General features: G+C 34.5%; 1 protein-coding gene across 4 annotated transcripts in view; it reads right to left on the bottom strand.

The window, feature by feature from the left end:
• Positions 1-15473, bottom strand: part of AGPS (alkylglycerone phosphate synthase) — a 219447-nt gene that overhangs the window by 56849 nt on the left and 147125 nt on the right. For all 4 annotated transcript variants that reach the window (XM_012471935.2, XM_012471934.3, XM_012471937.2 and 1 more), the window contains exon 11: positions 8908-9035. In XM_012471935.2, the coding sequence (XP_012327358.1) occupies positions 8908-9035 (128 nt within the window). The remainder of the gene's footprint in view (positions 1-8907; positions 9036-15473) is intronic.

The following is a 15473-nucleotide window of genomic DNA, read 5'->3' as shown; positions in this document are numbered from 1 at the left end:
GTACTGGTACCAAAACAGAGATATAGACCAATGGAACAGAACAGAGGCGTCGGAGGCAACACAACATATCTACAACCATCCGATCTTTGAGAAACCTGATAAAAACAAGCAATGGGGAAAGGATTCCCTGTTTAATAAGTGGTGTTGGGAAAACTGGCTAGCCATATGCAGAAAGCAGAAACTGGACCCCTTCCTGACACCTTACACTAAAATTAACTCCAGATGGATTAAAGACTTAAACATAAGACCTAACACCATAAAAACCCTAGAAGAAAACCTAGGCAAAACCATTCAGGACATAGGTGTAGGCAAGGACTTCATGACCAAAACACCAAAAGCATTGGCAACTAAAGCCAAAATAGACAAATGGGACCTAATCAAACTCCACAGCTTCTGCACGGCAAAAGAAACAGTCAATAGAGTGAATCGGCAACCAACAGAATGGGAAAAAATTTTTGCAGCCTACCCATCTGACAAAGGGCTGATATCCAGAATTTACAATGAACTAAAACAGATTTACAAGAAAAAAACAAACAAGCCCATTCAAAAATGGGCGAAGGATATGAACAGATACTTTACAAAAGAAGACATACACGAGGCCAACAAACATATGAAAAAATGCTCATCATCACTGGTCATTAGAGAAATGCAAATCAAAACTACATTGATATACCATTTCATGCCAGTTAGAATGGCAATCATTAAAAAATCTGGAGACAACAGATGCTAGAGAGGATGTGGATAAATAGGAACACTTTTACACTGTTGGTGGGAGTGTAAATTAGTTCAACCATTGTGGAAGACAGTGTGGCGATTCCTCAAGGACCTAAAAATAGAAATTCCATTTGACCCAGCAATCCTGTTACTGGGTATATATCCAAAGGATTATAAATCGTTCTACTATAAGGACACATGCACACGAATGTTCATTGCAGCACAATAGCAAAGACCTGGAACCAACCCAAATGCCCATCGATGATAGACTGGACAGGAAAAATGTGGCCATATACACCATGGAATATTATGCAGCCATCAAAAATGATGAGTTCACGTCCTTTGTAGGGACATGGATGAACCTGGAAACCATCATTCTCAGCAAACTGACACAAGAACACAAAATCAAACATCGCATGTTCTCACTCATAGATGGGTGTTGAACAATGGGAACACATGGACACAGGGAGGGGAGCACTATACACTGGGTTCTGTTGGGGGGAGTGGGGGGGGCAGCAGGGGGTGGGGAGTTGGGGAGAGATAGCATGGGGAGAAATGCCAGATATAGGTGAAGGGGAGGAAGGCAGCAAATCACACTGCCACATATGCACCTATGCAACAATCTTGCATGTTTTTCACATGTACCCCAAAACCTAAAATGCAATAAAAAAAAAAAAAAAAAGAGAAATTACTGCTGATTGGCCAGGAGTAGTGGCTCATGCCTGTAATTCCCAGCACTTTGGGAGACCAAGGTGGGTGGACTGCCTGAGGTCAGGAGTTCAAGATCAACCTGGCCAACATGGTGAAACCCCACCTCTACTAAAAAAAAAAAACAAACAATATAATTAGCCAGATGTGGTGGCATACACCCGTAATCCCAGGAGGCTGAGGCAGGAGAATCACTTGAACCCAGGAGGAGGAGGTTGCAGTGAACCACTGCACTCTAACCTGCTGGGTGACAGAGTGAGACTCCATCTCAAAACAAAAACAAATTACTGCTGATTTTCTTAGACATGATAATAGTATTGTAGTTGTAAAGAACACTGTTCTTCTGACTTTAGGAGACGGTGCTGAAGTATTTAGGTTAAGTGTCCTAAAGTCTGCAACCTAGGCTGGGTATGGTGGCTCACGCCTACAGTCCCAAGCACTTTGGGAGGCTGAGGTGGCGGATCACCCGAGGTCAAGAGATCAAGACCATCCTGGTCAACATGGTGAAACCCCGTCTCTACTAAAAATACAAAAAAATTAGCTGGGCATGGTGGCGCGTGCCTGTAATCCCAGCTACTCAGGAGGCTGAGGCACAAGAATTGCCTGAACCCAGGAGGCGGAGGTTGCGGTGAGCCAAGATCGCGCCATTGCACTCCAGCCTGGGTAACAAGAGCGAAACTGCGTCTCAAAAAAAAAAAACAAACAGTATCAGCCGGGTGTGGTGGTTGATGCCTGTAATCCCAGCTACTTAGGAGGCTGAGGAAAGAGAATCACTTGAACCTTGGAGGCAGAGGTTGCAGTGAGGATGCAGTGAGCCGAGATCGCACCAGTGCACTCCAGCCTGGTCAACAAGAGCAAAACTGTCTCAAGAAAAAAAAAAGTCTGCAACCTAATTTCCAATGGTCCAAACAACATATACACATACATGTTGAACGAGGCAAAAAGTTATTTATTGTTGAATATATGAAGTGGATACATAGGTGATCACTGTACCATTCTTTCAAATTTTCTGTATGCTTAAAAATTTCAAATAAAAAAGCTGAAAAAATATAAGAAAGCACCAGGGCCACTGCTGTATCATATAGCAACTAATATTCAATTACACTGAGTGTAATTCTAACTTGTTAGTTGAGTCACATAAGCTAGCTATCCAGTATTCCTATCCATATCAAGGAGGCATAGCAAATGGTAACAAATAAACACTATCAAAAAAGAACTAAGAAGCAGCTAAAGGAAGTTTTTTTAAAAAAAATTTTGGATATTAAATTAGTTTTTTAACATGGACTTTTTTGAAATTATCCAATTCAAACCAATAGTTTTAAAGTCTCATATTTCAATAGCACCCGATTTTTTAACAGTCAGTAGAGTTTTTCAGTTATTGTCATAACTAAATGCTTATGTAAGTAAAGCACTCAAAAATAGCATCCAGGTTGGTTTATAATCTCCTGGCAATTGATATTTGTAAATGATTGTATATCATTCTAAATATACAAAGCTGTAAATGTTTCTTATAATTTGAAATAATTAAAAGTTACCACTATAGTTAATTAAATGGAAGGTTCTATCATCAAAAGATCAAAATAATGTTACTACTCTTTAAAAACAACGTTCAATCTCTTACTATATGTAAAGATTAAGTCATATTTCCACTGCTTTAAAACTAATTTGGTAGGTTTTAAAAAAAAACACCTCAAAAGATTGCCTTTAAAAGTTAGAGACAGTACAAATTCTGAGAATTTGAGCTCTAAATTCACTCCCATGTTATTCACTAATGCCAGGGGCTGAGAGAATTCCACAGATTTTTTTAAAGGAGGAAAAAAGGTCCTTGAGTTAAAGTGACCCCTGCTGGTAGGTGACCAAAACTAACCTGAGAGGGAATATTTTTACCAATTTTAATGATGGGTTAATGATAAATTCAGGGAATTCAAGAACACTCAAACAGAAATTGCTTACTAAAATTGAGTTAATGAAATAATTTATTTCTTTCCTGCTATGATAAATGTGCCCTTACTAGAATCTCTCAAATCATCTAACTTGTGCCCAAGTATATTTTGTAATTAATAGTCTGAAACCGTATGAAACCTGTTATGGACTAATACAGAAATATCAATATACTTTTTGTACTTGAATAAAAAAGAAAGAACCACAATGACCTCACAACATGGATACAAGACTGACTTAGTAAAATTGCTGGCAATTTCTTCCCTTTAGAGATGCTACAACCAGGAATTTACTTGATTACATAATCTGAAAAATAAAAACTACTCTGATTTGTCTTATTTACTTAGTACTCTCATCACTAACTTAAAAAGCAACATATTTTTCAATCCAATCATTTTATTTAAAAAGATTTCCTCTTAGAAACATATCAACATATTTCTGCAAAACTGGTTTTTCTAGAACTAAATCATAGCTCTTGTCACAGAAAAAAGTGAGAACTTGGAATTCAGATGAGACATATTTAAGAATGTACCTCTTAAAAGACTACTTACTAGTAAAATAAATTCAATATTAACATATATCTCAAATGTCTGAGGGGTTTCTGCTACTGTAATGTCATAAAGATACACTATAAAAGTATAAGCATTGAATCACAGCTGTGTAACTCTAGTCCATGGCTAAGGAATGAATTACACTTGATTGAAAACATTTGTTTCCTCAAAGGGTAAATCCAACATTCTGTGTAGACTCTGGAACAGCCCAAATTCTTGAGCCTAGAGATTACATTGGAAATAATCTATTAATCTCATGTTGTATCAGAGCAAATGCTTCAATACTAAACTCCACGTGCTATACAAAAAATTTGGGCACAAAAATTATCATAATATGCTATCTCCTTAGCAATTACTTAAAGTCAGGAACCACATCTAATTGCATACTATCCATTGCATTATGTTGGTTATCAAGCTAAGAGCACACTACCTCAAATAAAAGGGACACAATAAAATTGATTAATTTAAAAGTTCAAAAATGGCTATGTAAAAAACGATAATCTGTTAAATGTGAATTTCTGGATATAAAAACTTAAAATGTAGATAAATTCTTCTTCTAACTAAGAAGTCAGAGTTGGTATCACAGATGAAATAATTAACTATTTAAGGCTACAATTATTACTGGTTGGTCATCTTGGAGAATACATACTGACTTACGGCCAGGACTCTGTATGATAAACAATAAGAACGTTTTATTTTGACAAGTCAATTGTTGCTTGGTTTTAAAGAATAAGATAATACATAATAGGGAATGAATATTTCCCTCTGCTTATATTAAGGAAAAGACCAAATGATAATGACAGTCTCCTAATTATAACTTTAAATTTTTTCAGTTTAGTAAAGGTAAAATAACTTGTTCTGAGTAGCTTCTAGTAGAGAACATGTCTCAAAACTGTCCTAACTTTGTTTGATCAAACAGTAAATGATCCAATTAACCAAAAATTTGACTAGAGTTATTCTCTCTGCTTCAGAGGAGGAAAAGCATGACACAAAAAATGATTTAAAATAATTTCAGTTTCTCTGTGTACTAAATACTCCCAAAAATTACTATTGAATAAAATGATGTTTTAAATGTTTTATAAGGTAAGTACTAAGCCTGACTCCTTCCAATTTATTTGAATTCCTCCAAGATAAATTAAGTTTTAAACAGAACAATTCATAAAATTTATTTCTTCCCAAATTATAATCTAAAATCACTAAAACAAACAAGCAAAAAACCCCAAACCTTTATCAGTTTAAAATTATTTAAAATAAAAGTGATGGAAGGCAGGAAAAATTACCCTTTGTCAAAAGGTAGTGCGAAGAAAAGCTGCTTTTTCATCTATAATTCTAAAAACCTAGTTCTAAGAAACTAGATTTTACTGAGAAGAGTTTGGAGAGGAACGAGTACTAATTCATACCAAATACAGTTTTTCCTCTTGTTGGAACAAATGTTCCTCTCACAGTATCATAGGGCAAAACTCCTAAGTTTTTATTGAAAACAACAACAACAAAAAAGCCCCAAACTTCAGAAATTGCTTCTGAGTTTGTTTCAACACTCAGTTTTCCTTTTAACCTTGTAAAGACATCATTGTTATTTCCAAACTAATAATTTTATTTATCTCTTCCAGATAATAATAAAATCAGTTTCAAGTAAGACAAACTCCTAGTCCACAATATTTATATCTCTAAAAATTGTCAGTTACTAAGTACATAGAACCAAACTGCCATAGCTATTAGAACCTTTATTTTTGACCTGCTTTTTTTAACCACATGGTAGTACTGTCTATCAATCACTAACTTTATTTTATTCCAAGATATATAGCTTAATACAGTTTTGTTGTTGTTGTTGTTTGAGGCAGGATCTCGCTCTGCTGCCCAGGCTGAAGTACAGTGGCGTGATTATGGCTCACAGCAGCCTCGACCTCAATGGATCCTGTTACCTCAGCCTCCCAAGTAGCTGGTACTACAGGCACATGCCACCATGCCCAGCTAATTTTTGTATTTTTTGTAGAGACAGGGTTTCACCATGTTCCCCAGAGTGGTCTTAAACTCCTGGGCTCAAGTGATCTGCCTGCCTCAGCCTCTCAAAGTGCTGGGATTACAGATGTAAGCCACTGCACCTGGCACACTATAGTTTTGTGTAGTGAATTTGGATTATAGTCATTAGGTGAACAACCCAAGAATTTTTTTAAGTGAATAAAAGAACAAGTTTTACTAATTTGTGCAAGGATGAAGGAAAATTCCACACTGGCTTTTCAACAGCACAAGTAGCTCTTCTGTGTCACTTTCTAACAGGGGCACATCAAATTGTAATAAAAACTGTATCAGATTACATCTACTATTTATGTTGGAATGAAATTATAAACTTAGTGTTTTGATACATTTGTACATCACTTCTTAATGAAATCTAAGATAGATTTACATGTATTTGCAATGTGGAAAGGTAGATGGGCCATCAAGAAAACATAAAATATGTACACTTCTAATCCTAAGGTTTGAGTCTACTAAATCTGTGTTCTATAGAGGGGAGATATTATTGAAGGGGCACAGATGGTCAATACAAACTGAACATGACCTCTTCAAGATGTTTTGTTGCAATTAAATACAAATCCAAACTACTCTTTTACTTCTGTAATTTTTTAAAAATCTAATTTGAGGCTGGCCATGGTGGCTCATGCCTGCAATCTCAACACTTTAGGCTTAAATAGGAGGATTGTGATGGTGGTTGCCTGTAATCCCAGCTCAGGAGGCTGAGGCAAAAGAATTGCTTGAACTCGAAAGTTAGAGGCTACAGTGAGTCAAGATTGCGCCATTGCACTCCAGCCTGGGTGAAGATGAAGCAGGACTCCATCTCAAACAAACAAACAAACAAGCAACAACAACAACAACAACGTTTTTTGTGGGGGGAATGGTGAAGCTCAACAAAGATAGAAGGAAATAAAAGTATTTAATACAAGCAGGAGATGGAATTTTCCTTCATCCTTACACAAATCAGTAAAACTTGTCCTTTTATTCATGTTTAAAAATTCTTAGGATATTCACCCAATGACTGTAATCTAAAATCACTACACAATGATAAATTATAAAACAAAGTAAAAACACTTAAAATTTTAAAAGCTGTTCATTAAGAAAAATCTGAAATTAACAAGAAAATAAACATGGAAACATCATTGTTTTATTTTTTAATTAGTGAGCTTCTGGTCATTAAAAAAAAACACCCTAGCTTCCTGTTCTTCTATGCATTAATTCGTAGGCAAAACCACAAGGCTCTGCAAGTTCTTTTACTTCTTAATATCTGGGGAATCTTAATTTGAAACTCCTTTCCTCTGCCTTTGAATGATGGAAAGTTTTAGAAACAAGTACCAGAACACACTGAAATGTCACCACTCAGTGCTCAGATGGTATTTTAGTATAACAAATACTATTTACTCCAAAAACTTATCTCCAATACTCCTCTACATAATAATGTTTTAAATATTACTGCCATCTCATCATTCTAGCAAACGTGGTGTTAATACTATATACTTTAGCTCCCTAATCATAACATCATACCCGCAAAGTTCTAGTGAATTAGGGCCTCTAATGTAAGGCAACTGTTAATAGTCACTTCTCCCTTACCACTACCAAAGTAACTTGCCACAAGTTCAAGAATGCTTATTCCAGGACCCTATTTCCTTTCGAATCCTCTCCCTACCCAGGAGTAGTCTGACAATGTAGGTCCTAGCAAAAAACCTAAAGCTACTTGAAAATTACAAAAATTATCCCATCAACTGGTGAATTAGGTGATCATATATCTAGACTTTATGAAAGTGGGAAACTGTCAGACAGAATGAGTGTCTCAGAAAGTAAAAACTTGAAGAAAGTAAAACTGAGTGTATGCAATAAACAGCTCTGGAAATGATATATATGTGGGTAAATATTGTATATATTTTTTCTCATTTTAAATTTATTTAAAACATAAATAGCGGTTGTCTTGGGATGACGGAAAAATGAGACTCTTCATCAGCTTCCATTTCTATACCTTACAAATTCCAAGATAAATATGGACTACTTGCTCAATATTATTCCTTTTCCTCAACAGATTCTTCCTCCACTCTGCTCTGGATACCAGGAAGCTGACCTATATGGGTCACATCAAAAAGCTCCCTTGGCTTCAAGATTCGACTTGGGTACTACTGATAGGAAGGATTAAAATTTTAGGAGTTTGGAGAAAGAAAAAAAAAGAGAGGCTACAGTACATTCCCTTGACTTCTTCCCTGCTGGTAAATGCTGAATTAAAAATTATTCATAAATGGTTGTAATTTAAACAATAAACCAAATGCCTAAAGAGATGTAGACATTTCCATACTGACAGAACTATATACATACTTAAAATTACTTAGCATTATCTAGTGTTAAAAAAAAAAACCTTAATATTTTTTAAGAAGAAGAGAAAATAAAAATTCCTTTTAGCTTATTATATTATATATACTATATTATGTAATTTAAGCTATAGCTTATTAATATTATAAAACAAAGTATAGCCTAGTAGCAGCACATTCTATGAACTGATGAAGCTGAATTACCTATATTCAATATCTAAATTTTGGGGTCTTTCATATTTAGCCATTATTTTAATTTCAGTAAATCTCTCAATTTAAGATAAATTAAATATCACTTCAATTAATTACAAAATATCTTACCCAAAAATAACTTAAGACACATAATAGTCAATAAAAGGCAAAGTCATTTGAAGTCAAAGTACATATCTTACCTTGGCTTACAATCATATAGCCATCTAGACCAAGAAATAGGTGTGACAGCAATATACTTACCAAAAGAAATAGTAACTGCACTTAAAGGGATGACAGTACAACACTACCTTTTCATATAAAACTAGGTAAAAACCACAAATATAATACAACTAAATAAGAAGATTAGTTGTAATATATCACAATCAACTATGCAGAATTTGAAAAATATAAATACACACACACACACACACACACACACACATATATATTTTTTTTACCTGTTTTGCAATTTCTCTTAAACAGGCTACTCCTTGTTCAAAATTAGGGAAAGCTACCGAGCCATACTTTTGGTATTCAGGGACCGGTCTGATTTTTATCGTAGCTTCTGTTATTACACCAAGAGTTCCTGAAAAAGAAGTGGGAATAATTTAGTATATCATATGACAATTTTCTAAATAGTATTTAAATCTATTTAATCTTTAATTCATTATGCATATTTAAATTTATCAAGTCTACCTGGGGAATAATGACTACTCAAGTCATTTTAGAAAAAATTATAAAATTAAGCAAATTTTATAATTTCCCAAAAAACCTTTAGGAATATGCTTTACTTAGTTATGTACAAATATTTTTAAATATTTTAAAGTAAACTTTCTCCAAGAAGGTTACTTCTAAATAGTTTTTAAAGCATTACAACTAATTAAAATTTTAAAAAAATGAAAAATAATGGAGTTTTATGTCTCATATGTATTTAGACAAAAGTATATTTTGATATTTGTGCTTATTTTTAGTCTGAAAAACAATTTTTTGGGCAAAAAGAACCTAACCTTCAATGAGAATCTAAGATGATAGAAGAAATCTGAGTAAATATTATCTTGCTTTTCTTCCTAAGAATTAATACAAAGAAAAGACAAAGGCATTACTGAGATGCCCTTTTAAGAAACAAAAAATACCCGATGGAGACAAAGTAGTTATTATAAATATCTATCATAATATAACCACCAATAAAAGAAATGATCTTCAAAAGGAAAAAATTAAAAAACACAAATACAAATTAAAAAATGAAAAAAACAAGATTAAATAAAAGAAATGCTCTTTCCTTTATTATAAGAGGGACTAATTGGAGAGGAAATAATAAGTTAAACTATTATATTCACAAAGCCAAGCTTTTCAAATCAGTGGTTTCTGATATACAAATGTTAGAAATTAACAATGTTATTAGTAAACTTCCTGAGCATCATTTTAAAAATAGAGTAAAGAAGGGGAGAAATCTTTGAAACTGCAGACCTTCATAACAACACAAGAAATTAAAGTTTCACAAAAACCAAAGCTTCCAATAAGTTTATAATATAATTAACACAACTTGTCAATATATAACACAGGATTAAAAACTATGACAAGTCTATGAAAAGCAAATTACATTAGATCACAATATATTCACCACATATATATATGATTTCCTACTGAGATTATAAAATAACTTACAACTTGTATGATCACAAAAGCTCTGCAAGTTTGGTCTGATAAATATTTTAATACAAAATAGATATGCCTTATAAAATTTAAAAGATAACAAAAGTGACTAAACATTCTCTTTTGTTTTAGCATCTTTACTGAGACATAATTTACAGAAAACAAAATTCACCCATTTAAAGTGCAAAATACAATGTTTTGTGTATATTCACAGATATGTGCAACTGTCATTACGATCTAAGTTTAGAACATTTTCATCAACCCAAAAAAGAAACCCATTTCCACTACACAATCCCTCTCCGTTTCCACTCCCACATCCTAGTCATAGGCAACCACAAATCTATTTTCTGTCTATACAGACTTCCCTATTCTGAGCATTTCATATAAAAGGAATCTCATAATACCTGGCCTTGTGACTGGCTTCTTTCACTTACCAAAATGTTTTCAAGGTCCATCCATGCTATAGCATGTATTAATATTTCATTCCTTTTTAATTCCCAAATATTATTGCAGTGTATAGTATAACTCATTTTGTTTATTTCCTCAACAGCTGATAAACATATGAGATTCCACTTTTTGGCTACTATTAATAATGCTGCAATGAACATACGTGTACAAGTTTTTATGTAGACACATGTTTTCCTTTATCTTGAATATATATCTAAAGACTTTCTTAATTTCAGAAAAAAATTTGATCCTATTCCATGTAATAGGCTGACCCCAGCTACCTTTTCCCAAGGCTAAGTTCCAGGTGACTGCAGCTGGGAAGCAGGGCTCACCTGTAGCTCTGGGCCCCAACTGGTGGAACAAAAGCTCTACTTTGAGTGTAGCACACTAAAACTGGGATCCCAATCCCCTTGTCCTGGCTCATAAAGGGCTGGTTTCTTGCCAGGAGAAGCAAACCTAGATAACCTAATTTCCTCCCCTACTTTTCTCCCAGCACTCAGCTCCTAAAGCAGAGGTGTTACTCAGATAGAAACATGCCATTGCCCCACCCCTAACTATTGAGCCATGGTTCAGAGAGTCTCTGGGGAGTGAAACAGGCCATAAGACAGCTCCTAATCTCTTTGCAAAGGAAATGATTTTATTTGCAACAGAGCGTGAAGAAGTCCAAGTCCAGGACATTCTCAAAAACAGTGAATGATGTGGTAAAAAGGCAATTGGGAAGATACAGACAGATTCACTAGAGATATGACCTAAAATGTACGCCATCTAGTTTGCCCGGAGACAATGGGGAGGACCCCTCTTGTGATCCAAAAAAAAATTCCAAATACTAACCTCCAGAACTATCCCTTCTAAAGTGTCTAAATTCGATTGGATTATTCTGTAGAGCAATTTATACCCCAGAGCATTGTTGACAACAATAGCACAATTGGCATGTAATCAGTGGCCCTTAACAGGTAGGTGTGGTTAGGGAAAGACAGAATCAAAGGAAGCCCAGCCAAAACCACTATCACATGTCATACCAAGGGACTGTAGGAATAACTACAGCTACACCCCCAAAGGAGCAACATCAGAGGGTCAACACTGCAAAGGGGGTCAGTGGGAGGGAATAGACCTCATTAAAGTAATACAGCCAGTCACTAAACAAATAGCAAATAGTAATAAAAAGCTGGGGGGTGAGGGAAGTAGTATACAGAGTTGCTACAAGAAATTTTCTAAAGGATTCACTTTCCAACAACAAAAAAATTCTGATACATATACACACCACATATACAAACGGGAAAGTATGACCTATATACTGGGGTGTTGGGGAGTAGGAGGGGAAGAAACAGAAACTGCCTTTGATAGTGACTAGATGTCAGATTTACCAAACAAAGATTTAAAAGTAGCCATTATAAATGTGTTCAAATGACTAACGAAAGTATACTTTAAAAGGTAAGGGAAGATATGATGATAATGTCACATTGTTGAAGATTATAAATGAAGATAAACCATTAAGAAAAATCAAATGGAAATTCTGGAGTTGAAAAGTAAAATAATTGAAATGAAAAACTGACTAGATGGCATCTGGCAAAAGAATGTATATCAAATTTGAAGATAGATGGATAGAAATTACACAATATGAAGGACAGAGAGAACAATGGATGGTGCCTCAGAGAAATGCGGGAAACCATTAAGCACACCACTTTATGTGTAATGGGAGTACTAGAAGAAAAGTAGAGAAAGGAGCAGAAAAAAACTATTCAAAGAAAGAATAGCTGAAAACTTCCTAAATTTATTAAAAACCACTAACCTATACAACAAGGGAGTTAAACAAATTTCAAATTTCAAATAGGAGCAACACAAAGATATCCACAAACAGGCACATCATAGTGGGAATGCTAAAAGTCAAAGACGAGAAAATCTTGAAAAACAGCAAGAGAAAAATGACTCATCAATCACAAAAGAAAACTCATAAAGTTAACAGCTGACTTATCAGCAGAAACAATCGAAGTCAGGCAGTGGTGGGATAATATATTCAAAATGCTGAAAGGACAAAAAAACTTGTCAACCTGGAATCCTACGTCCAGCAGTCATCTCTCAACAATAAAGACATTCCCAGATAAACAAAAGCTGAGGGACTTCACTGCTGGAAAACCATGCTTACAATAAATACTAAAGGAAGTTCTTCAAACCAAAACAGGTGATCCCAAACAGTAATTCAAAATAACATATATAAAAAAGAGCACTTTTGAGTCTTCTCCATTTTATGTAATTATAAAAGATAGTATTAATGCATATTTCTTCTCCTTTCTTCTCACATCTGATTTAAAAATCGATGGTATAAAACAATATATATGATGTATTTTTGGATCTATAACATATACAAATGTGATATACGTACCAATAGTAGCACAAAAGAGATGAAAGTAAAGCTCTACTGGGCTAAGGATATGATTCCAGATGGTAATGTAAATCCACAGGAAGAAATGAAGAGAACCAGAAGGGATAAACAAGATGCTTAATATAAAAAAAGTTCTATGTCTAGAAATATTGAGTATCCCTTATCTGAAATGCTTAGGACTAGACGTATTTTCAAGTGGAGATTTTTTGAAGTTTTGAATATATGCATTATACTTACCAGTTCAGCAGCCCAAATCCAAAACTCCAAAATCCAAAATGCTCCACTGAGCATCTCCTTTGCTTATCAAGTCAGTGCTCAAAAGTTTCAAATTTTGGAGCATTTCAGATTTTGGATTTTCATGTTTGGATGCTCAACCTGTACTTGCTCTCCTTTCTTTTTTCAGCTTCTTTGAAAGCCAATTATATACAGTAGTAATATAATACAGCAATGTATTGTTGGGTTTGTAACATTTATAGAGGTTACTAAGGAGGTAACTCAAAAAGTATACTGAAAAAAACCATTAAGGAAATTAAAATGCTACATTAGAAAATATTCACTTAAGGCAAAAGAAAGCAATAATCACAAACTACAAAAAGACATGAGATCCACAGAGGGGGAAAAAATGGCAGACATAAATCTGGCCATAGCAATAATAACTTTAAATGTGAATGGACGAAACAACCAAAAGAAAAGACAGAGATAGTGAGACTTTTTTTAAAAAAAGATCCAACTATTTGTCATCTACAGAATCTACACTTTACTTTTTTTTTTTTTTTTTTTTTTTAATGAAAGAAAGAGAAAGAGAAAGGGGGAGAGAAAACAGGAGTCTTGCTCTATTGTCCAGGCTGGAATGCAATCTAAAAATAGGTATTGAAAACCTCTTTTATGCCGATAATTGTGCTTAACAGCAGAGACAGGAAGGAATAAGGGAAGAAAATAACAAACAAACAGCCAACCAATATTTCATTTAAGTCTGTGAAATGCTATGCAAATGCTGAAGAGTGATTTACTTCCAATTATGTGGTCACTTTCAAAATAGGTGTAATGTGATACTGAGAAAAATGTATGTTCTGTGGACCTGGGGTGAAGAATTCTATAAATATTCACTGGTTTTACTTGTTCCAGGTCGGAATTCTAATCATAGATGTCCCTGTTAATTTTCTATCTTGTCGATCCATCGAATATTAACAATGTGGTGTCAAAATCTCCCACTATTATTGTGCGGGAGTCCAAGTCTCTTTATAAGTCATTAAGAACTTGTCTTATGTATCTGGGTGCTCCTGTATTGGGTGCATATATATTTATGATCATTGACTCCTGTTGTCGCATTGATCCTTTTACCATTATGTAATGTCCTTCTTTGTTTCTTTTAGTCTTTGTTACTATTAAAGTCTATTTTGTCAGAGACAAAAGTTACAACTTCTCTTTTTTTTTTTTTTTTGCTCTTCATTTAATTGGTGAGTCTTCCTCCAATCCTTTATTTTAAGTCTTTGTGTGTCCTTGCTTATGGAATGGATCTGGATACAGCGTACCGATGGGTTCTGACTTTTTATTCAATTTGCCTGTCTGTGTCTTTCACTGGGGCACTTAATCCATTTAAATTTAGGATTAATACTGATATTTGTGAGTTTAGTATTGTCATTTAATGCTATCTGGCTATTTTGCCCATTAGTTGATATAGATTCTTCATTATGGAGATACTCTTTACCTTTTGGTAAGTTTTTGGTATGACTGATACTGGTTGTTCCTTTCTGTATGTAATGCTTCTTTTAGAAGCTCTTGTAAAGTAGGCCTGGTGGTGATGAAATCTCTGAGTGCTTGCTTGTTTGCGAAAAATTTTATTTTTCCTTCATTTATGAAGCTTAGTTTGGCCGGATATGAGATTCTGGGTTGAAAATTCTTGTCTTTGAGGATATTGAATATTGACCCCCACTCTATTCTAGTTTGCAGGGTTTCTGCTGAGAGATCTGCTGTGAGTCTGATAGGCTTCCCTTTATGGGTAACCTGACCTTTCTCTCTAGCTGCCCTTAGAATTTTCTCCTTTATTTCAACCCTGGTGAATCTAACGATTATGTGTCTTGGGGTTGCTCTACTTGAGGAATATCTTTGTGGTGTTCTCTGTATTACCTGGAGTTGAGTATTGTCCTGCCTTACTAGGTTAGGAAAGTTTTCCTGAGTAATATCCTGAAGAATATTTTCCAGCTTGGATTCATTCTCTTCATGACATTCAGGTACACCTACCAAATGTAAATTAGGTCTTTTCACATAGTCCCATATTTCTTGGAGACTTTGCTGATTCTTTTTTTACTCTTTCTTCTCTAATCTTGTCTTCTCATTTCATTTCATTAAGTTGGTCTTTGACCTCTGATATCCTTTCTTCTGCTTGATCAATTCGACTGTTAAAACCTGCACATACTTCGCAGAGTTCTCATATTGTATTCTTCAGTTCCATTAATTCACTTATATACCTCTCTAAATTGTCTATTCTCATTAGGATTTCGTCAAACCTTTTCTCAAGGTTCTTAGTTTCTTTACATTGGGCTA

This window comes from Aotus nancymaae, unplaced genomic scaffold (genome assembly GCF_030222135.1).
Source record: "Aotus nancymaae isolate 86718 unplaced genomic scaffold, 86718_ANA_hifiasm-v0.15.2.pri h1tg000008l, whole genome shotgun sequence".
Lineage (NCBI taxonomy): Eukaryota > Metazoa > Chordata > Mammalia > Primates > Aotidae > Aotus > Aotus nancymaae.
This window is presented reverse-complemented; position numbering and strand designations above follow the sequence as displayed.